Source organism: Gymnogyps californianus, chromosome 1 (genome assembly GCF_018139145.2).
Source record: "Gymnogyps californianus isolate 813 chromosome 1, ASM1813914v2, whole genome shotgun sequence".
Taxonomy (NCBI): domain Eukaryota; kingdom Metazoa; phylum Chordata; class Aves; order Accipitriformes; family Cathartidae; genus Gymnogyps; species Gymnogyps californianus.
The window spans coordinates 102,968,991-102,992,483 of NC_059471.1; the positions used below are offsets into that span (position 1 = coordinate 102,968,991).

The 23,493-nt window shown below is 46.1% G+C and overlaps 1 protein-coding gene across 4 annotated transcripts in view; it reads right to left on the reverse strand.

Annotated features, from left to right (window-relative positions):
• Positions 1 to 8,396: 8,396 nt before the first annotated feature.
• EVA1C (eva-1 homolog C) overlaps positions 8,397 to 23,493 on the reverse strand; it is a 40,245-nt gene continuing 25,148 nt past the window's right edge. For 2 of the 4 annotated variants that reach the window (XM_050915125.1, XM_050915123.1), the window contains 4 exons: positions 15,580 to 15,723; positions 11,134 to 11,213; positions 10,276 to 10,366; positions 8,397 to 8,936 (listed from right to left, as the gene is read on the reverse strand). In XM_050915125.1, the coding sequence (XP_050771082.1) occupies positions 8,539 to 8,936; positions 10,276 to 10,366; positions 11,134 to 11,213; positions 15,580 to 15,723 (713 nt within the window). In that variant the 3' untranslated portion in view covers positions 8,397 to 8,538. The remainder of the gene's footprint in view (positions 8,937 to 10,275; positions 10,367 to 11,133; positions 11,214 to 15,579; positions 15,724 to 23,493) is intronic. The other 2 variants (XM_050915122.1, XM_050915124.1) reach the window with 2 other exon arrangements.

Below are 23,493 nucleotides of genomic sequence, written 5' to 3' on the forward strand. Positions count from 1 at the left end.
GTGGTATGGTGAATGTTCTTGATCCATAACTGGGATTGGGAGCACTCACTGAAATCATTATAAAATCAAAGAAGTCATTGATTTATTATAAACGTTGTTAGTCACCTAGCTCCTGATCAGTCCTACCGGCTGTCAGAGGCCCGGGTTGCTGGAGGTGTTGCTGTGGCTTTTAAGGGGGCTTCTACAGATACAAAACCTCTCTCTCCTCTCCCCTCTCCCCTGCAACGCTCTCCTTAGTGGTTTCACAGGGATGCGTACGAATGCCGTCTGAGGGCCCGAATGTCAAAACAGGTCCTGCCTTGAAAGTAATTATTTTGTTTGGGCAATTTTTTATACATATATATATATGCTTCCAAAAAATTCAAATGACTATTTATAGATTAATGACTTAGAGTTGTTGCACATTTGTTTTCCTCTTTTCCAGCAATGTTCTAAAATATTTACGTCCTTTTGGGAGCCAGAAAAAACGTAGCCCTGTTCATAAGCTTTTAAAGCAAGTCGTGCGGCAGCCTGGCACACTTTGTATCCAGGGGGGAGTTATAATCTGGTGGTTCCCAAACTTAATTCCTCCAGGGATCGCTTTGTTTCCTCTGCTGCTTGTGACAACACTTCCCCTCCCCAAAATCTCATCTTTTCTGTTTAACAAGCCGGCTGAGGACAGCCAGCCCTGCCATGTGGTTTTTGTCCTGCCGACCTGGGAGGGAGATTCCCGAAAGATGGACTGCCCATAAGCTACCCGAGGTGGAGATCCGCTGCGGGGTCGGGGGTTGCAACGTGACCTCACCTCGTGGCAGTTGTTTATTGGCACGTATGCACCCCGGAACAATTTCTTAGCGGGAGTGCTTACTTGCCAGCTCCTCGTCATTTGAAAGTAGCTTTTTTTAGTTACTTTGTCGTAACTGCATTGAGCTTAGTGGCCTTGGCAGGAAGCTTCCCAGATGTTTTGGATCAGTTAAAATGAACGCTTGAAAATATCCAACTGAATCCCTCTTACAAATAGGGCTTTCATCTTAGATTAGTATTATTCCGAGGAGTTTGTTCTGTGGGCTCCCAGTCCTGTAAATAACTGAAGTAATTGTTGGCTTTTGGCCACTTGATTTAATGTCCTTGATACCAGGAAAGTATTCAATAGCAGAGGAGGCAAAATGAAAATAACATAAGCAGTGAAGTATCTATACTCCCCGGATCTCGCTCGCTAAACCCCGCCGCACATCCACGACCACAGGTAACTGGTTTTCCGTGACAAAACCCTAACACGTTGCTAGTGCCTTCCTCCCAGCAGAGTTCTCTCTGCAACTGGCATACGCATCAAAGGAGCACAAGAAGTTCCATTCTTTTTCCAAGACTTGCTGAGAGTTACTGTTTCAACGAAGAAGAGACTTTTAAATTACCGTTATACAGAGGATTCTGAGGGGCGTGTTTGAACAGGACCTTTGATTGTGGTGCTTGTAATATTGTCATTTCCTCTTGAAAAGTGAGGGAAAAGCAGGCGCAGGAAATAATTAACACAGAAGAAACTCCATTTTATTCTGCATGCCTTTGACTGCTGTTCTCTGCTGTAATTGGCCCTGTTTTCTTCTTTAGCTGAGAAAACTGTCCATAGGATCAGTGCTCTTCTGAGTTCTCATGACGGCATCTGTGGATCTGCTGGATTCATTTATTATGGCTGAAATTGAATGAACTTACTGGAAAAAGATGAAAGAGTACAGGAACAAAGCAAAGCCTATAGATATTTAAATATCTGAAGAATTTGAGAATTATGAGATAGGAACACCGCACGTAGGTTTGCAAATTTACGAAAGCATGTTATCTTTCTTCTAAACTGTTTATTTCTGGAAGTCTGATAGCAGACGTATCCTTCCAGAGGGAAAATCCGTTCTCTATCAAAGGACACGCACAGCAGAACATTGCTAAAATGTTTGTTTTGTGGCCGTATCACCATCCCGATTAAGGGAAATCTATATTATGTGTTGTGAGAGTTGCTAATGCCATTACAGCCCTTAACGTGCTATTGAGGTTTCCTTGAACAGGAGCGTGAGAGGAGGCAAGGCAGGGGCACGCTGCTCTGTGTGGACGTGGCTCCTGTGCCGCTTCCCCCCGCCCCGGGAGGTCGGCTGCGCTCCCCGGGGTGCGGGGCGGCTGCTGCTCTGCAGGGCGCTGCTCTGCCCTGGGACGCTGCTCCCACTCCAGGCCTGCCCCGTGCCCGCCGGTGGGTTCTTCTGCCTCCGCAAATGTATTGTCCTGTATCATTTTACTGCGTGAGGGTCACGGGCAAAAGCCACCGGGGAACTGGAATTTGGCTGTTGTACTGGAAGGTCTTAGAGCAGGGTGAGCCTAATATACACAACGTGCTTTAAAATACTCTGGTGACATTTCCTGATTATTTTCCCTCTCCGTTCCCCCCTCCTCTGCCCACAAACCCTTGTGCTCTGTTGCAGGTTTCCCGAATGACAGGAGGGGACGGCTGTCTGCATGGCTGCGGAGTGGGGAGTCTGTCGTGGGCTGCCCTTGCTGCAGAAGTGACCCCGGTGGGGCGGTGAGCACCCGGTCCCCGACTCCATGCCCAAGGTGGGGGCCCAGTGGGCACAGGGAGCTGGAGCTGCTGCTTTCAGCAGCGCTGACATCCCACCGGGGTGCAGCTCTTGTTCCTGCTTACCACTGACAACCATGGGAGCCTGCAAAGGTCTGGCATGATGGGACCAGAAAGCGGAGGACACCCGCCACCACCGACGGCAAGGTCTCCCTGCCAGCAGACGGGAGGATTTCCCAGCTGCCGGTGACCTCCCGAGCCTGTGCGCTCTGGCACGCCGGTGTTGGAGGAAGACGCAACGGATCGCATCCGCCCGCCTGCCTGGCTGTCACCGGTGTGCGAGTCGGGAGTCACCAAGAGCACGAGCTCGCGCCTTTCCTCCGGCTGTTCCCGTCCTCGCCCGCCATCTCAGGGTGCTGGGTGAGGGGGCGGCAGTGGCCCAGGGCACCCGTGGGCTGCCCCCTCCTTGCCACCCAGCCCTGGCTGCCCGCGTGTGCTGGGGGTGTGACTGTGCCTCACCCAAACCCACCTGCCCGCCTGTGCCGAGGGCTGTGCGTGTCCCCGTCCCGTGCTCCGGTGAGTGCGGGCTGTACAGCAGCTACAGCGGGGTTGTATTGAGAATGAGGAAGTTTACAGCAAAAATAGGAAACCTGGCACTTCCTCAAGGAAAAAGAGAAGGTAATTATTGTTATATTCCAAGGTTTGTGTTTGTGAGAGCAGCTCTCAGCAAAGGCTGAGTAATACAGCCAAGTGCTTACAATGTTGCAGTTAAAAATTGTTGTGTGGGGATTTTTCTTCCTTGATAATCAGCATACAGCTGCCACTCATGTTACCATGTAAGGATCTAGGGGCACCGTTGTGGAAGTGGTGTGATATTTCATACCACCTCTGCTTTGTCTCTCTCCCAAGCGACAGCTCCTGCAGTTTAAGAATTCAACCCATAATTGTCCCCAGCGCAGTGGTCAGTTGTGAGTTTGCAGCTCTGTTTCTTCCTGCCTCTCCCTCCCTCAGCAACGCCCTGCGGCCTCATTCAGAAAAGGACATTTCACCTCTTTCCTGATGAGGGAGTTTTCTGGAAACTCCGTTTTAAATTTTTGCTGCGGATAGATGGGCAGGGTGGTGGAGTTGCAACGCAACCAAAAGGCTGGAGAGTGGGGTTGTTGCAGCTCCGAAGGCTGGCTTCCAGATGTGGTTAGAGCTGGTCACAGGCTTGTAAAACAATTTAGGTTGGGAGGACCTCAGGAGGGCTGCTGGTCCTACCACGCACTTGGAGCGGGGCCTGGTTCTGAACTAGATCTAGCTTCAAAACTAGATCATGTTGCTCAGGGTCCTGATTTTTCAAAAGAAAAACAATCAACAGGCACCTCCGTTGTGACTGGACCTACCAAGGTTTCCTACAGATTTTTATCTCCTGGCTGGTTGACTCTACTGCATGAAGAAGGTGTGAGCTCTGGCTGACACTTTCAAGCTCTCGCTACCCCAGGAGAGGAGCGACTGGGCTTTACCATCATGTCTTCGGTCATTTATCCCTCAGGCTTCCCAGCGTGCAGATGAAGCCAACTGGATGGTTTCCACACCTGGTTTCACTCCTTCGCTCTTTGCTCGCACACATGCGGTTTTGCTTTCCCAGGTTTTGCTTTCCCAGGTTGCTCCAGGCTCTGCCCTCACCCCAGCTCACCCCCAGCCCTGCCCGCACCCTTCCTTCCCTGCCGCCCCGGGCACCAGCGTGCCGCCCCACCGATCACAGGTGCCTCCTGCGAAATTGCTGGGGTGACACCGGGGATTTTTGGCCACAGTGTCCCACAAGCGTTAGGCGCCACACCTGAGTGACTGCTGATAAAAGGTGCAAGTTTCGGAAGGATTTATTTACTGCTTCATGCAACCTCACCCAGGGATTCCTGGTGGTAAACTCTGAGTTATTTTAAAGGCAGGAGTGGGGAGTTAAAACAGCCACACCAGCATTGCACATTGCCTTCCAGCAAGTTTAGGTCTTAATAATGGGTCATATAATTTTCAAATGCATGTCATTCCCCCAGCCGTGCATGTAGCATGAACCTAATAGTTATGGCCAAACAACTTGCAAGCTCTCCTTTGTAATATTTTCTTCTTAGGCTGCTCTTCTGGGCAGTTGCAGGGATTTTACTGCTGAAACTTCATCCTGCAGCTAGCCCCGAATGCTCTCCCTGTAGCGTTGCTGCTGCCCTACGGCACCCTCCTCAACGATATTTCTGCCCTTAGCCTGGAAATGAAGTAGATACCAGCTACAGCATTTCTGCGTCTTGTTTTTTCAGTTTACACATCCCACTGATAACCAGCCAAATCCAATTGCTTCTTACCATTGCTCCTGTTCCAGTAAAGCAGACTTGCCATTGAAATGAGCCTGGCTCACTGTACACACAGTTTCTCTTCAAAGGGCATATGCTGTGTTTTCCCATAAAATCGTGATTCGTGTGGGCTTGGGTCAGGTAAGTACGTTCCCCATTAATTTTTGGTTTCTATGCTGGATGCTTTTTCTGCAGAGGGTGTTGTTTCAGAAAGATTGAAATAATTCAATGGCTGTTTCTCGGGTTTTTCCTTGTCTGTTTTCACTCTAACTTTCAGACCGCTGTGAACAGTGAACATTTGGGAACGAGGTGAACCACTAATTGACAGCTTTCCCCAATTAGACTTGGAAAGTTTATGCAAAAAGAATAAAATAGCAACCCAAACTCAGACTATGAACAATTCAGTCAAGGGAACATCTCCTGAGTGAAGCTTGACCTCCCACTCTGGAGCAAAAGCTGCTTTCCCTGCCCTGCTGAGTTACTCCTGGTGCTGGGGTTCACAATAGGGCTGTGTCACCATGTTTGAGGATACATTTAAACAGCCATCCGTTATTAAGCACTTTTTTTTTTTTCCCCTCAAACCACGTTCCCAGAGGCTGTGAAATGCTCCATATTGGGAAGCAGGCTCTTCTCTGGCACCCGTGGAAATCTTTTACTGCCCGCCTGCAGCCTGTGGTGGCAGGCAGGGAGGAAAATCAGGAGGGAATCGGGTCTGTTAAGTCATTTACAGGCAACTATGCAAAGGTAACAGAAGAATAAATTGCTAATCTTCACTTTAATACAAAGGATTTTTTTCCTCCAGGGTTGTAAAAGTAGATGAGAGAACTGGGAGTTGGGAAAGTGAAGTATTTTGCAGTTTTGCTCCAAGGAAGGGACTAACCTCTGAGTTACAGACTGGTTTCCGCTGATCTGCTGCCACTTCGGTTGCTTCATCACCAGGAATGAACACCCATTTTCAGCTGGGAACCCCAAAGCAGGGCTATCAGATGGAAGACGTGCATGGATGAAGTGAACAAAACAACAGGGAAAGGACCTGTGGTGCCCAGCGGCAGGACCAGAGGCAATGGGCACAAAGTGAAACACAGGAGGTTTCCTCTGAGCATCAGGAAACACTTTTTCACTACGAGGGTGACGGAGCACTGGCACAGGTTGCCCAGGGAGGTTGTGGAGTCTTCGTCCCTGGAGGTATTCAAAAGCTGTCTGGGCACGGTCCTAGGCACCCCGCTCTAGGTGGCCCTGCCTGAGCGGGGGGGTTGGACCAGGTGCCCTCCAGAGGCGCCTTCCAACCTCAACCCTTCTGTGACACTGTGGCCACCCCTAGGACATGCTAGTTTTACCAAAGCTTGAGCAAAGTGAAACTCTGGTGGAAAGACTAACTCCCAGGTTTTGTTACGATGTCAGCTTCAGGACTAAAACCCCATGGAGGCTTACAGATAAAGAATGAGGAAAGAAAAGACACGACTTTTAATGAGTATAAACATTAACTGCCGGACAGATAACTTCCAAAAATAGATCAGCTGGAGATCAGGTGGCCTGTGGGCCCCAGGCTCCTCAGGAAGGAGTTTCACTGGGGCTCAGCGTTTCGGGGAGACAGCCGGAGCAGGGCCCTGCGCTGGGGACGGGGCAGGCCCCGTGAGCCCCTGCCCTCAGCCCTGCTTGCTGTGTGTTGGAGCCCAGCCCGCTCTCTGCAATCGAATGGCGGCCTCTTCTGAGGGTCAGTAAGAGGAAGAGGATCCATTTTTTTACTAGTATGGTCTGTCGGCAGGGGGAATTGTTGGGACGCAGATCAGTCCCCTTTCTTTCTGACCGGGAAATGGGTGGCACCTGCCCCCATGAGTCAGCAGGAAGGAGCCAGCTCCTGACCAGAGCTGTCCCACACCTACCCACAGGGCCGGCAAAAGGAAAACCTGCCGCCTTCCACCCTCAGGACAAACGCATGGGGTTTTTTTCCAGACCAAAACCTACTCATCAATATCGTGCAGTGGCGCAGGGGGAAAGTCGAGTCCCAGCGGGCGTGCAGCCAGGCTCCTGGGCTGCACCGAGCGTTTCATGCAGTTTCCCAGTGCCACGGGTCACCTCAGCTCTCCGTCCATCTCCTCGGCCTCTCTTCCTTCCGCTGATAGGATGCTAATCGCGGCTGAGATTTTTCCAGTTGAGCACGGGATTGCGCCTTAGTCATCTGAGCAAGCCCCCTTCCTCCCTTTAAAGTTTTCCCATGCTTAATTTGACTTTGTATCAGTAGGAAATGACAAGTCATGTCACTTCTTTTCTTTCCAAGTGTTTCATACTACTTCACCCTACCTAGACACACAGTGTCTGAGCGGGAAAGCACAATGAACTCATGAAGTATTACCAACAGGAAGTGACATTTTTCCTCCTTTTGTTCAGTAAATTCCCTATGGACTGCAGTTAAAATATTGGAGACATTTTACTTAAAGACAGGAAGGTTGTGTTTCCAACTTAGATACATTTCTGATTTAATTTTCTGTCCGACTGAAACCAAATCTGACTAGTCCGAACAATTTTCAAGTGAAGATTGCAAAACTTATAAAAAAATCCTGAGACTACAACCTTCAATCAAGTGCTGGCTCTAAACCATGCTTTAGTATCAGAAAAATGACCACAGCATTTCACTTAGGAAGTAAGTGTTCTTAGTACGTGTCAACTTCAAGAGTCTTTTATGAAAGCAGCCATTTTCGAGCTTGTGCTTCACAAATTCGCCAGCATGGGTAGCAGCAGAATTACATCTTGGGCAGGTATCTCCCAATGGTTGAATGGGGACCTTTTCCTTAACAACAGGGCACTGAAGGTCTTGAATTGCAGATTGATTTTTGCCCTTATGTCCGTGCTTCAGCAGTGCTTTTCTTCCTAGGGCTAGCCTTATCTGCTGGCTATGTGCTTTAAAAAAGAAGGAGTAGACTTGGAGAAGTATTGTGAAATCTCTCTACGCCCAAGCGTGCCTGACTTCAGGTGCTGTTGCATTACAGTCAAGAGGACTGCTACTAAGGAAACTAATTTTCAAACCATGAAAATTTTCACTGAAATACCGGGCACTTATTTGCAGATTAGTTTCCAGACCTCCCAGCCCAGAGAGAGACCCTGCTTTCACATCTCTCTTCTAAGTAACTGCATCAACTGGACTCAAGCGAGCAGAACTTAATCCCCTTGGAATCAGGATCACTGTTACCAGAGGAATGGGATTTATTAGGGAAAGGCTGGGTTAAGGAAACAGCAGAAAAGCTTCAAGAACCTGTGTTTAATTTTGCTCTGTCCTGCTCAGGCTATTACTACTACTCATATTTCTCATCAATAGAGTACTTTCTCGTGTAATTTATGAGCTGCAACACACTGTTTACAAGTGCCATATCCTAATGCAGAAGGTGTTTCTCCATGTTATGCTGCTTGAATATTTTTCTCCTTTTTTAATATTCCTTAACCTGCATACGGCAGTTGATCCCAAATTACACTGAAAAGTAATCCATAACGTAACTTAAAACTATGCAAGCATGTAAAAGTGTTTTTCACAGAATGATTTATAGACATAGGGTTTGAAACTCTCCTTTTATTGCATATATTTCTTCTTACTTTACAAATAATTATATGCACTGATACAAATGTTCCTTCACAGAAGGTACATTTCTTTTTTTAAAAAAAAGGGCTAGGGCGTCATCCAAAATAAGCCATTTATTTTTCGTTAATATAAAAGGTATTCATATTTCTAGGAGGTGTCATATCCAAACCACTGTTCATCCAAATTTCTTGTATGATCTGCTCCCTGCGCTCTATCCTTTCAGCCAGTTCTGCCGCCTCTGTTGAATTATAACCTGAGTAAGAAGGTCTGTAAAGTCCCGCTATCTCATCCTGGATGTCCGAATCGGAGGAATCCTCCTCTTCCTCCTCCTCCTCCTCATTTTCACTGTTCTCGTACACTCCGTCACTTTCCGGCACCAAGTGATCCTTCTTCCTGTGCAATTTCTGGAAGTCATTCGAGCACGACATGCGGATGACCAAAGCACACAGCGTGAAGATTAATCCCGCACAAACGCTGGACATAAACAGGAGAGCGGCTCTTTCAGCGTGATCTGAAATCAGAAAGCCACTGCTTAAACACTTTACAAACTCTGCCGAAGTCTAGCTACAAAAAAGTCAGCTGCCACTTCCGAAGCGTCCCCGCATTACGTAGCCATAACGGTGGGGGGTGCTCGGAGGGGACGGAGGGTGGAGGGAGGCTTTTTCTGTCATGCACAGAAACCATCCTGCACTTGCAGTCTGAACGCTGCCGTCTCTGCCTCTTCAAAATACTGTGCAAAAATCCCAGCCTCTTAATAACGTTATAAAATAACAACATTATCCCATCTTTTTATTAGCAGCTCACTAGCATTCTCAACCAGCTACCAGAAGCATACCCTTCTGGTACGGAAAAAAAATTTTTCCAGCCATCCTGCCAAAATGGGCCTCACCCTCATGAAGAGGGGGCATGAGAAGAGCACCTCTGGGCTCCGTGGAGCCACAGCAGCATCTCCAGCCCAGGCTGGCTAGGGAGCATTTGTCTTCCTTGACATAGTCTGAGATCACTTCTCAGTATAGCAACAAGTGAGACAGATGTGGAAATGGCCTTTCTCGATGGGTTGTAAAATCCAACCCTGGCTGCTTGGGGCATTGCTAGGAGGTCCCAAGGGTGGTGGGGTCTGGGGGTTTGGGGAGAGCTGCTGGGGGCAGCCAGGTGCCGCCGGCAGGGACAGTTTGTCTCGCCGTGCCGGCAGGCTGCGGCCGCCCTTCGTGCTGGCGGGGGAAGCCCTTGCAAAGGCTGTGGGATGATGCTTGACAGCTGCGTGGTTCTTGGTGTTTTCACGAAGAGCAGCAATCTTAGCTCCAGAACTGCTTCTCAACATTAGCCTTTGCTTGCTTCCAAAACTCGCAACTTCTCCTGTGGTGTTATAGATGTGGCGATCACGAATTTATTTGCCTAAACAAAATTTGCCTTAGTGTTGCTAAGTCACAAAACCTGCCATGTCCCATACCAGAGATGGCTGGGTTTGGGTTGGTTTTATTTTTTACTGCTCCTTGATGATCCTTATATGTATGCAAACCAACATTTCCAAAAATGGATGTCTCCAGCGCTGCTCCCAGATCAGGACCAGGTTTTCAAAAATACTGAACCACCAACAGTCCCCACTGAAAATATTCATTAAAAAATATCTTGGCTGCAGTCTCTAAAAGAGTTTGGATCCTTCAAGACGGAAAATATTCTAAAAATATCAATTATGCCGTGATTGTCCCATCCACAAGACTGTGATTATATTGTAATAATATCATTACTATAAACATGGGATTACCAGTTGTGATCTTCTGAGGTGATCCTCCCTTCTCCCAAAATGCCTTGATCTAATGAACCAAACAATCTCAGCCTCATTTTCCTACCTCTAATATATGCATATGTAGCCAAGGAGTTGCTAACAATAATTCCATCTTTCTTTGGAAGTCTTGATTCCTTTGGATCAAGGTCGACACCTGCGACACGGGGAGGTAAAGCAAATTCAATCATATCAGAGATGATGAAGCTACTAAACTGATGCTCACCCAATAACTTTTAAACTAACAAGTCCCCCTAAAACACAGGCAGGCCAGTGCTGTGCTGTAGGAACCTTGCAGAACATTAGACCAAACAATGGTTGACGAATAAACTAAATATTGAAATAAAGTATAAATAACAAAGTATTGAAAATATTGAGTATCTAGAAAATGGCAAATTTATTTAAAAGAATCTATTACCAAGTGAAACACCGTGCCTATTCCCATTAAGGTTTCTGAAATAATTTTACTCCATTAAGCTTCACAGCTCTCAAATGGACTTCCCAGCCCAATCACTGCAGCACACTCCCGTTATTGATGACAGCAAATATGCATTAGCCACATCATTAATTCTGTTGCCTTTAAGAAGAGCGGGTGCTGGCATAACTCTTAAAAGACTCTTCACCCTGAAACAACTGCAGTTTCACTTCTACTTTTCCCATGGTTCAAAGTTAGAAGACAGCACGCTGGTTATGGGTAGGTCTGGATGGGTCACTTGTTTCTCAGCATTGCTGTGACAGCAGGACCGTGCTCGTGTGGGTCCCCTCCTGCTCCCAGCCCGTCACGCTGCCCTCCGAGGGGAAGAGCAGCTCTTTCAGCAGGGTTTCCATTATCTCGTCCCACCTCCCTCAGACCAAGCTCTGCAGTGGGAAAACGTCCTATTTCAATCAAAGACAAAGGAGAGCAGCAAACCATTTTTTTTTGAAGGTACGTACCATCATTCTGTTTGACAGAAGACTTGTTATCGGTGACCAGTGGGTTGACAGCTGCGAGGATAAATTTAGGAACTGAAAAGACGAAAGACAAATTGTGTACTGTTAGTTTTAGGAACCAGATCCCCAGTTAATTACCAATCCCACAGCTAACCCTGTTGGGTTTCCAACGGCGGTATCGAAGGGATTGGAGCACGCGGCTGCGTGCCAGTGTGCAAGCCTGGCCCCGGCGCTGAGGCCAGCCCGAGTTTCCTTGGTGGCCCAGCGATGCTCCCTCACGCCTGAAGGCCAGGAGCGTTCGCAGAGGTGGTGTGTGGTGCAGCCCCACGCAGAGCTGTGCTGCTCATCCCCACCGTACCAGCCCCGGCCGGGGCTGCTGCCGCTGCCTGCCGCGTTGCCTTGACTTTTACTAACCCAGTTATATTCTAACCCTGATGGCTGGCAAATGCCCCAGGAGAGGAGCTGTGCCCAGGGACACGTCCTCCTCCCTCCACCACCACCCACAGATTTGGCGCACCGGGAGGCATGGCACCGGGATGCTGTGGCATGGGATGGTGGCAAAAAGCACGCTGCTCACAGGGTTAGCACTGGCGGGGAGGAAAAGGAGGTGGGAAAGGGAATAACGTAACTGGGAAAAAGACTGAAAGGAAGGTGGGGTGGGCAGGGAAGGGAGACAAGGGCAAGCGCGGCAGGCAGAGCGAGCCTGAGGGATGGGACGCACAGGTAGAGAGCCAATAATTTTCACCTGAAGATCAGTGAAACACCAAAGGGGACAGACAATGCTGCAATTTCTTGCTAGGGACTAGTAAGGGCAGCTCTGGACCTGGCACCGGATTCACACACCAGCCCGTGTGGAGCTCCAGGAACAACAATGCAGCTGCATGCAGCGTGGGGACCTGCCCCTTTGTTTTCTGCCCCCTTGTTTTCCACCCCACAAGGGGTGTGTCAACCAGTGGATAGGAGACAAAATTGGCCACAAATTCAGGACTGGGCTACAGTCAGATGCTAAACTGCATCTAGATACTGTTTTTCAATGAGGGTAGTTCACTGTAATTCTCAAAAAAATGTTTATAGTCTTGTGTGACATCCTCTGCAAAGCCTCTGAGCCGAATGGTCGCTGAGGAGGAAGGTGCTCAGGATGGGAAGAGATGCGTTGGTTGGGAGTGGGCTGCATCCTTCTCATTTCATTAATTTTTTCCCTTGATAAGTTTTCACACTCTTAAAATAATTACAAGAGCTAAAAGCAGGTCCATCATGCAGACATTGAGAGTTCACATATTCTGTGTTAGATGAATGGGCCCTTCAGATACCCAGATCTTGGCACCTGTTCCCTGTACTATGTGAAGGCAGACTGATTGATTTTCAGACTGATGAGAACGGGGGAAAAAAAAGAAGAAATTTCAGGTATGAAGCTCACCTCTATCCCACACAGAAACATTTGCCAATAAATAGTGTTAAGGAAAATTAAACGGAAGAGGAGATTGAGGTTTGCAGCTTAGCATAGTTTTCGTTTGAAAAACAACTAAAAATAGCACTTCTTTCTGAGCAGAACTTTTCTTTGTGTGTGGGCTCAAAGTCATAGCTGTTTCCTTTCCTGATGAAGGAATTTTTTTGGGACTCTTAGCTCCTGTTTGCAATAGAAGGCCAACAGAGATAGGGGAGAATGAGCTCATTTCTATTTTGGCTTGTACCTCATCGTAATTCTTAACTGTTTTCCAGCAGCAGAATATTTTTGTTGGTGCAGGAGGCAGACAGTGAGCAGGCTGGTTTGTTTTCAGACCGTGCTCTGAATTTGCAGGCCTGGCTGTTATGAACAATGTGCACGTGTTATGAACAACGTCCTGGGAGGACGCACCGTCACCAGCGCCTTTGGGTGACCTGAAGCTCCTGTTGCGTGGCCTGGTGCCCAGGCAGGGGCTCCTTCACCCGTGCTGATGTTCCTCTGGCTCCCCTCCCAGGGGGAACTTCCCAGGGTTCTGCTTGCTACAGGACTGAATCCTTTCCCCATGGCTTCCCATCAGGTTTGAATGGCTATTTAATATGCCATCCAAATATCTGTTGTAGGGGGATGCTTAATTCAAAATGGCATGGACAAAAAAAGCTCCTGACTGCTTGCATTGTTAATTTTTGTTATGGCTTCATTTCAGACACAAGAACTTTAACTAGGATAGGCTGCATCAGGTCGCTGAACAGAATAAGTGGTATCAGCATGAGGAATTTTTATCAAGATAATCACATCTATACTACAACTTGTGCCAGTACTACTTTGTGAAGTAGGGTAGGAGTCAGTCACCTACTGCAAGCTGCCAAAGGCAGCCCACAGATGGACTTTGAATGGCATCCAGGGAGTGCACATACAACGTGGGGCGTCAGGAGCTGTCTTTCCTGAGAGAGGCTCCTGAAGTCCAGCCTCAGCAAGAGCCAGAAGATGTCACCTCGTGCAGACAGGAGATGATGCTGAGCAGGTCATCGGGGGCACTGAGACTGCGAGAAACCAGCACCTCCTGGCTCCTGCTAAGTTTTTACTAGCAGGAATTAACTGCAAAAATAAAAATGCAGCCAGACACATTAGCCCTAAACAGTTGCTGACCACTGAGATAAGGAGTATGATTTTTTTCACATTCCTGACCATGATGGAAATACTTTCAAGCGTGGCACAGCCCTCAGAGAACGTGGTCTGCTCTGCTGTGCTGCTGTCACTTCAGGGGGAGGCCTGTTTACCTTATCTTGGGAAGCATCAGGTTAGCAGGGATCTTCTAGTGAGGGGCAAGAATGTAAAATGTCATTCTGGAATACGCCCAAACTCTTCCCATGTTCACTAGATGATCTGTAAAATAATTAGACCTGCAAATCATTGGCTAATGCTTCAGATTGCACAGCTCAGTAGGATTTGGCAGAAGAAAAAGTCTTCAAAATGTGCCAGCAACACACAAGAACACTATTTATTACCCACGTGTTTTTGCAAAACCACTTACTAAGTAACAGAATGCATAACCTCACTGCAAACTTACACTGGTTTTCTAGTACACAGATGTGCAAGAAAGAACCGTTACAATTATCCTTACTCTAATTAAAGAGAATTCCGTTAACTCATTCATGAAGTTACTACAGCATGAAGGCAACTGCACAATAATATAACGTATTAGCGCAAAAGCAGATCTCCAGCTCTCTTCAACAACATGAAGTTGAATTACTGCAATGCCTCTCACCTGACAACTAACTCATGGGGAGACTGAAAAAGAAACTCTCTCATGCCAGCAAGGAAGCAGCCGGGGCTCATTTTCTTCTGATCTTCAGGTACACGGTGATCTGGTAATCAATCCTACATTGCTGTTCCCAAAAGCACATCTCAGATAACCTGTGCCCTTTGACCACTACTCACTAGAGATGCAGCAAAAGGACTCTTATGATATGTCCCCGTGGAGCTACTGCTGTGGCTCCCCACAGACCAGAAAGAGCCAGAAAGGAGCAGGGCTGGCAGCTTTCCAAGTGGTGCACAGTAAGCAGAGTGGTAACTTGGTGAAAAAGCTTTTATGCATCCTCTGGTTGAAGCAGAGGCGTGTGAGAGACAATCACCCCTGACTCTCACACTTCCACCCCACAGCTAGCCAGCAGCAGAAAGCAGAGCCTGAGGAAATCTGTTCGAGGCTTAAGAAATGCGCAGCCATTCCTAAAAATGTGCAACACCAAAATAAGGCACTACATTGAAGTTCTGCAACCACTTTTCTCTGACCTTTATTGATACTACACTTTGCTGTCCCACAGCCTTTGCTTTTGAGAAAAAGAACTGTAGGGAATTCTGCTTTCCCCTGATGTAAATATATTTGTCTATGGTAAAGAATACGGAAAACTCTTCCCTCTTGTCTGAGAAATGAGCTGAAGTAGGCTTCAGTCCTGCAAGGGATGTATAACCTCAAACCTTTACTTTTAGTGAGACTTTGCCCATGAGAAAGGAAATCCCTCTGCAAGGCTGAAGGCTGTAGGTGTGCTCATGTGGATCAGATTTCAGGACTGGGCTTGTACACAGTGCTTCAGTTACAGTGGACTGCTTCACCTGCACTGAGGGCAGGCAACGCCAGGTTATTTTTCCTAGCTCTGTTGCAGGTGAATTCTGCAGAAGAGACTCTTACTTTGATAGTATTTCTCAAAATATTAAAACACATACTTTATATTTTATTGTCAATTACATTTTTATAGGAAAAAAACCCTTAATGCCTGAGTTTACCTTAGGTGCAGCTCTGCCCATGGGATTGCTCACATATTTTGGTTGTTCTTGTATGGCTATGTCACAAACTTCCTATGTTAAAAGGAAGGGGAGATTTAGGAAGCCTCTGTGTGCGTGTGTGTGTTTGTGTGTGTCTCCATATGTGTGCACCATTTAGCATTGTTTTGCTTTGCAAGCAGAATGAAGGCTTTAAAATGATCACACATTTGCTCTTACCACATGCATAGCTGACGTTAAGGTATTTTGTCACTCCAGGCAGGCACGGATTTCCAAAATCCTGGCTAGTGACAACGATTTTGCATCTCTGTTTCCCATAACACCTTTTTGACAAGACTTCTAGCGCTGTGTAAGACAAACAGTCTGAAAGAAAAATATATACAATAAATATACAACACTGGTGTTATCAGAAATGATAGCTGCTACATGCACGACTAGAGATACAAATCTGCTATTGATTTCAGGCATATGTTTGCCTAAGCAGGATTTCAGAATTAAACACTAAGATTTGTCAATGCAAGGAAGTCAGACGCAATGAAAATGTGAACTTGCAGCAAGCTAACTACCTCATGCTGACTTCCAGGTGCATACTAAGGTTGCAGTAAGATTCACGTCAAGCTCCAAATGAGATGCCCGGTATAAGACCTCTATGTTCCCTTCATGATGACTTGGAAAAAAAAAGCACATCCAAATAGCTCTCCATCTATTCCATCTCAAGATGAGTGTGCAAATAAAGGGAGATGCAATGCTGTTTGCAGGCCTTTCTCTTGGTCCCTAGGTTATTGAGATGATTTGACTGGATGCCTAATTGCAGTTCAAGTCAGGTGAGATCAATTTTTGTGTGTCGCAACAGCTAGGGCTACAGTGAAGTTCGGTGTATTAAAGGTAGCTTTTGATTTATTATGCCTGTCGCTGATAGGAGCCATTCTGCTGTGGCGAAGAGGTCAAAATGGGCTCAATATTTAACCAGGGAAACATTTGGCTTCTTCCTCCCACACCAGATTCCAGGCTATTCTAGTAAGGCTGCCACCACAAGCCAAGTTTGCGTGCCTAAAGCAACCTCAACAGCATCTACACTGCACTGCCTTCATGCCCTAATTACATGAGGTAACCCACATCATTTTCAAAGCAGCCTAAACTACCCCTGACTTTGTGCAGACGAAGAGAGTCCAGATCGCTGAACCTCTCCCTGTGGACTGAGCAGGAAGCATGCGCTGTCTGAGAAAACCTGCCTTGCTAACATCTACACTCGGAGTTGGGATTTCTTTATTCAAGACTTACGCCTTCTACCACAATTTATAAAAGAATAAAACCTGATTAGCAGGATTTTGCACTGAAGCTGAAATCGTTTGAGTGGGAAAGAGTGTGTGTCAGAAAAACTTTAAAAAACCTGCTTTAAAAAAAGGAAGAATGTCTCTAGATGTGATTAAATTCCCAGTAGCCACATGTGCTAAACTCCAAGCCACAAAGCAAAAACACCCCTTAGTTTTGGTTTCTAAACAGGAAGTATGCAGAAATGACAAGTCTGGAGTAAGTAATACTTTTCTGAAGCTGTCCGCTTCCAGTCAGTGTTACCTCACGCATTTTGTGACTTTCTGTGGATGATAGGTATTTCTCACTCTAGTCTTCTGAGGCAGGGACACTCTAGAGGTCTGAAAACATATTTCTCTGAGCATTAAAACAGTCCTTCTTCCTACAATAAAACTCAGACAAGGATGGCATCTTGTCACCTTCCAACTGCTGAAGCTTACTTGTGCCTCTTTAGAGGAAGGAGAAACAGTGCTTGCAAAGACACCCAAAATCAGTCTTGTTTGAAGAGAAAGAGGAGGTTTGAGACTGGAGTTCTTGACAAAGACGACTGACATTTAATATGTGAAAATGGGGCAGATTTGTGATTTTTAGAGTTAATCCCCTGACACCAGCACTAAATAAGTTATATAGTTGAGCGAAGCGATCTGGAGACACTGGGCTGATCTGTTTGTTTGGCAAAGGGCTCACGGGTTACCTTTGGACATGGATTTTTGGGAGAACAACTCTTCGTCTTTTCAGAGACCTAAAATCCTAATGCCCGTGTGTCCTGGGAGGCTGCTGGGCAGGCAGGGAAGGCTGACCTAAAACATTGGGTAGTTCTGATTAAGTAACTTAAAACTCAGCCATTTCAGTTTCCCTCCCTGGTGATTTTAGATGAGTTCGGATATATTTGGGTGGACATTTTAGGCAGCCAAGTAGCTTATTTTGGCAAGTACGAAAACAACTGCAGAATATCAGGAGGAATTATCAGATGATTCATAAATGAATGGATTGGGAGCACAACAGCAATCTGGCAAAATGAATTATGTCTTCTACAAGATTTCCTGCCCTGGGAGCTATTAACAGTGTCTCAAAAAACAGGAGGCTGTTGTGCTGATGGTTTTCTACAAATTCAGCGATACAGTGAGTACATGTTTCATTTTGCCTTTGGTAGCTGTTTGCTCATGTTTCTGTGGGAGTTAATAGCTCCTTATCGTCTATATTCATGTTGGATTTGGCTTCTCTACCTGAGGAGCCGGTCGTCATATGCCTGCAGGCTCTTGGCAGGCCAGTTTTTGGAGAATGTCCCAAGGCTTGCCTGGTGTCACAGATGAGTAAATGCAAACCAAGGCTGGCTTGCTTTTGCAGGACACCACAGACGTTAACTGGAAAGACCTATAACAAAAAAACCCCTATTTAACAGCTTCCTGTGGTCTAACAAGATTTTGGCTTTTAGTGATTCAGTCAAAAAATGTTCAATTTTTTTCTCTCCTCTGGTTTATGTGCATCGTTGCTATCTTCCCACTAGGTCTCCCGACAGCTACGATGCCAGCTGAGCAATGATTTCAGCTCGGAGGAATTCTGTGTACTCGGTACCGAAGGCCACTTTTTCAACGTCTGCAGCTTCGTCTGTACAATCTCCCACAAGCAGACATTACAGAAGTGTATCATCTGCACCAAAGTCAGAGGAATCAGTGTGTGCTGAAGGGATGTTCAAGCTAGTTTCAACCAAACTTGCTTGGCGTCTAACAGCAATCCAGCTGCAGCAACGCAGAGCTGGTGCTAGGAATAACTTATCCTTCTTCTGGTCAAACACCTTATTGCAGTGTCTGAATGAGGAGACGATTCAGTCAGTGCTGCTTTTTGAGTAAATGAGTGAATGGTCCCACTGAATGGTCCCAAAGAAATCACCAGTCAGGAGATGAACATAAATAGGCAATGTGTCTTCTTTGTGAATATCTAAGTAATGTTTGAGCTACACATATGTTTATAGGGCTTGCTAAATTGGTACCATACATTTAAAATAAACTGCCTCTTGGAAGGCACGTTCCTGGTGTGCTAGAAGGCTGGTGGCATCGCCCAGCAGTGGCAGAAAAGGCAGCAATGTATGGCTGGGAAAACACTCCATTCTTCACGCCTTTCTCCCAAAGTTGCGTGCTACACACTAAGACTGTTGGTGGATCTTTTGAAACAGATGCTTATATGGATGGCATGGAGATACGGGTGTCAAGAAGAGGTTCTTAATGCAGTAATAAACTATCAAATCTGACTGCAGCTATTTAACAGTTAGAGTAGAAAGCCTTGTTTCTAGAGGAAAGGCTCTTTCAGCTCCCTAATTAGCTTTGTTTAGGAAAGTTTTGGCATGCAAATGCCATGCCATAAATCATGCAGGCTTTAATGAGAAGCAATTTGTCTTCTGGTTTCTTAAAGCTTCTCTCAATTCAGACAGGAGGAGACTGCCCTCCTTTTCTTTCCACCCTGCCACACAAGACCTGCAGGTGATGGAGCAGCCAGAGCTGGCCTGAGCATCTTGTGCCAAGCTCTGGCAACAGCATCCTGTCACACCCTCTCCAAATGTTACTAATTGCCATCTTCTCCCACATCACTATGCACAGGGTGAGTCTCAAGACACGGTGGGTGGGGGATGTGTCTCAAATGTAGATCCGCGTGACATATAGAAAATAACGTGCTGGTGAAGGACCAGGGCACCCGAAAAAGAAACCCCTCCACAATTTGTCACTCCAATACTGGAGCCCAGCTGCTTCTTGCTTTCATCCCAAACTGCTGGCTTATGCTGCTTTATGCTTTCTGGGCTGTGCCTACCCGCAAAAGAATAAGGAGCTTGCTTTTAAAATCAACTGAAAGCAAAGATTTCACACTACCAAATCAGGACGGCTTGCGCTTTGTGGAGCCCAAATATCAGCTCTGGGGATAAGAACTGACAAGGGGAAACTATGGAGTTCGGAGTAAGCTAAGGCTGCAGACTCCTAAAGAAAGTTACCATAATAATATGGTAATTTATGCAAGAGCATGGCATACAGGGTCCTGCCTATGCATCAGAAAAGGGCCATTTGAACCGCTGATTCTAGCAAAAACATACAATATGATCAGCAGCACTTATGAAAAGTGTTGCTGATACCTTTATATTCCAGGTCCAAGTACTGTCAGCAAACAAGGCAGTACGATACGCTAAAAATACTACTTACTGCCATCACAGGCCATTCCTTAGAAGTGAATACAGCACCAAGGCTTTCTGAAAAGCTGCACCCTCTCTCTCCCTCTCGCTGCAGTGCCTGTTGTGAGGCCCTTGTAAGCCTGCATGAGATTAGCCCATTGCTTGGTTTTATTTACAAGCGGCTCCAAGTTCAGAATTCAGTCCGTAAGTATTTTGCACAAAAAAAACCCCCTGGTCTTTCTCTCCTTCTTGCACGTGCATATGCACAGAGTGGGGGATCCACCTGCCAGCACAAACACCGAGGGCAAGGGACAAGTGGAGCTCCACGCTTGCTCGTGGCAGCAGGAACCAGACTCCCTCTGCTCAAATGCTCGTTGCTTTGTTTTGCACCATTTGGGTTTGCGTATACACAGGCAGGAGTTCCTTGGCTTATTTTAGACTTGAGTGCCAAGTGTACTTTTCCAAACAGTTAAAAAATCTAAGCTAGAAAAAACTATACACAAGAAAATCCCTGAATTGCTAGTAAAGAAAACATTAATGAAATGATGTGTGTCTGAGCATGCTTCAAGCAACTTCAAACAGCTGCTCAGCCAAACGTGACCTTCCCTGTTCATCTCAGCAGAAAGCTGACAACTCTAAAAATGGTGGCTGCTCTCTTCTTCCCTTCAAACAATCGGTTCTCATCCTGCCACTGCTTTGAACACCTTTTCTTTTTGGGGAGCTTTGTCTTGACAAGATCTGTTGGGGCCAAGGCGTGCAATGGCTCCTACTGGCACCTTCCGGGGCCCAAAACACCTACTAAGCTTCCCAGTTTGCTCAGGCTGACATGGACAAGGAACTTTTCATATCTGATGTCTGCACACAGAGAGAGTTGACTTAAGGATTTCTGTGGTGGAAGCAAAATTGAACAATTTTATCCGTACTCTTGCACCCATAAAATTCAGTTGACTGTTGTCTCCCACACCCAACGTGGCAAGGCACTAGTGGCAGAAGCTGCAAAGGGAGATGTGAACCTATCCCACGTCCCTGAGCCCCGGTCCTGCTACAGAACAGTGCCTGCTCCCACCACCCCTCTGCCTTCACAGCTGGAGCACATTTGCTCTTTCACAGTGTCCCTGTAAAAGGTCCTATGCTGTGTTACTAAAATAACTGCTCTGCAGCCTCAGGTTTCTTCCACTCAGGAGCCTGCCACTTGCATGACTGCCCACACGGCTTGTGTTTGAAATCAGCCCCATAGTTAGCTACTAAATATACGCTAAGCAGATGATGCTCAGGAATGGAAGGGCATACCCAGGCCTTGAACCAGTGATACTTGCAGTCTAGAAAGGACTTAGTCACCTTCTCTGTAGCGGCTCTGAGCTACAAGCTCTTGCTTCTTCCCCCAGCAGCGGACTGGGCTCCGTGTTTCTGTTAATTGACTAAGTGCTCCCTCAATATCCAGCATTTCCTAAATTTTGGCCAACTTACATGGTTTGTGTTTTATGGCACCTAGAAGTCTATAGCTAGCATGAACCTAATAACTTCAGTGTGTAAGCATTTCCAGATCTGCCTATAACTATTTGTACCTTTACTTCATTTATATCTGCTCTCAAGAGACTTATACAAGGGACTGGCTCACACTAGGAGGAGTATACATCTCTTAGTAAGAGAATGAAAACAAAAGCTTTTCAATTACTGTTACTGAGTAAGAGATGTAGGCCCTTTGAATTGTCCACAATACTGACACCAAAAAAAAAAAAAAAAAAGAAGAAAGGGAAAAAAAAGGAATCACTGTATCACAAAATACTGTTATATAACAAAATCATGATGCCTTGTTGGGCTGGAAGGAACCTAGAGGATTCTGGAAATCTCTCTTTCTTGCCTTGTTAACACCCCTTCTTCTTAGCTGAATGCCATTTCACTGGGAAGGGGGGATTAGAACAAAATCCAGCCCCAGGGTATGTCACGCCATGGTGAATTCCCCACCTCCCATCTCAACCTCCCAGAAGTGGGAACAGGTAAAAGAGAGGGCTGTGCTGGAAAGGACCCTACCTTCCAGCCATGAAGATATGTAATTCAGGGCTCTGCTGGTCCTTAGTGCTTGAGGGAATGCACATCTGACCAGCCAATGCACATCCAGGTGAAATTTCTGGGAAGGACATTTTATTGTTCTAGCTTGCATGTTGCAGCTAGAGGTGACCCACTACCAAGCCTTCTTTCAAGTACTTTCATGTATTAACAAGAGCAATTTGTGATTTGAGAAGTGTTTGTTGACCTCAATCTTCCTTGTACTCTCTACGGTAACCTGTTCTGGCACAACTCTTTAACTTCTTTTGGCCAATAAATTTTCTCTTTCCTCTTGCACATGTTAGTACAAATATAAGAGATGTCAGAAAAGGCAACAACTCACACAGGAACAAACTGCTACGGTTTCCTACTTTGGTGCTGGGCACAATAGATTCCTCTAAGCAGAACCATCTGCTACAAAACTGCACCCAAAAAAGTTTTAGTTTTCTTGTAAAGTTTTTGATAATCTTAGTAAAACAGGGAAGTTACTTTCTGCAAATACTATACAGTCTTAAAAGTGCCAGTCATTTGAACAGCTGCAGAAGCAGGACACTGTTTGGAGTTTTTTATTTTCCTGCAATGATCCAGAGATCTTATAATGGAAATAATTCCCTGTGTTTCAATGAACTCTGTTACTTATGATAGGAGCTTACTTTGCAGAAGCAACTTTTCCTGAAGGCAAAATATCCTAAAATGCCTGGAGACAAGATTTTATACACTGTTCTTTGAAGTGGGCAACGGTGACCACCCATAGGAATGAATGGCCCTGATGACAAGGCAGAGAGCAAGACCAGAGACGTGTAAAAATACCGTATTTCAGTTTGATGGTGAAAGTGATAAAAAACAGGAAAAATGTTTTATAGTGATCTTATATGGAAATTTCACATTCTTTGACAAATCCTCCCTCTCCCCCAAACTGCATCGAGCAAGATAAGTTGTTCTAAGCGCAGCTTTTTGTTTCTGGTCATTTTTAACAAAAGCAAGAGACATTTTGGAATGAAAGGTGCAAGTTACACATATAATTAGGCATCAGTCTTCGGACTGAAGTTGTGCTGTCTTATCAGCTACAGTACACGTTAGAGAGCTTCTTGTACTCAGTATTTCAAATCTTTACCCACATTCAAATCTTCTCTTTATCTGAATCAGAACAGGGACTTGAATGTATGTTTCCCATAACCCATCCTCTGTGGGCTTTTCAGTGGGCTTTGTCTCATGCTAAAGCTGTTCTATTGCCTAGAGTAAGCAAGACTTAACCAGACCAGAGGACAACTCTACTGTAAAGGCTTTATCTAGCAGGGCTGACACCATGATGCCACTGCTCTTCTTCCTCCTCTGTATTGAAAACGGCACCTAATTTACATTATTAAACTGGCTCAGAAAACTAGTTCCAAGAGGAGGCCGCTGTGCTAAATGTTGAGCTGAGGCTCAGCATCCTACAAGTGCTCTGAGGCCACACAGATACCACCAACATCAGAGATGGATTTATATACACTATTTCCTATATGGAGAAGAGCCTTTATGCTAAAGAAATTTTTATGTTTTCCTGTGTTCCCTTTGAAGCAAAGCTCCGAAAATCTGTCAGCTGATTTGATAGACTGTTCACAGAAAAGGGATAGTTCAGA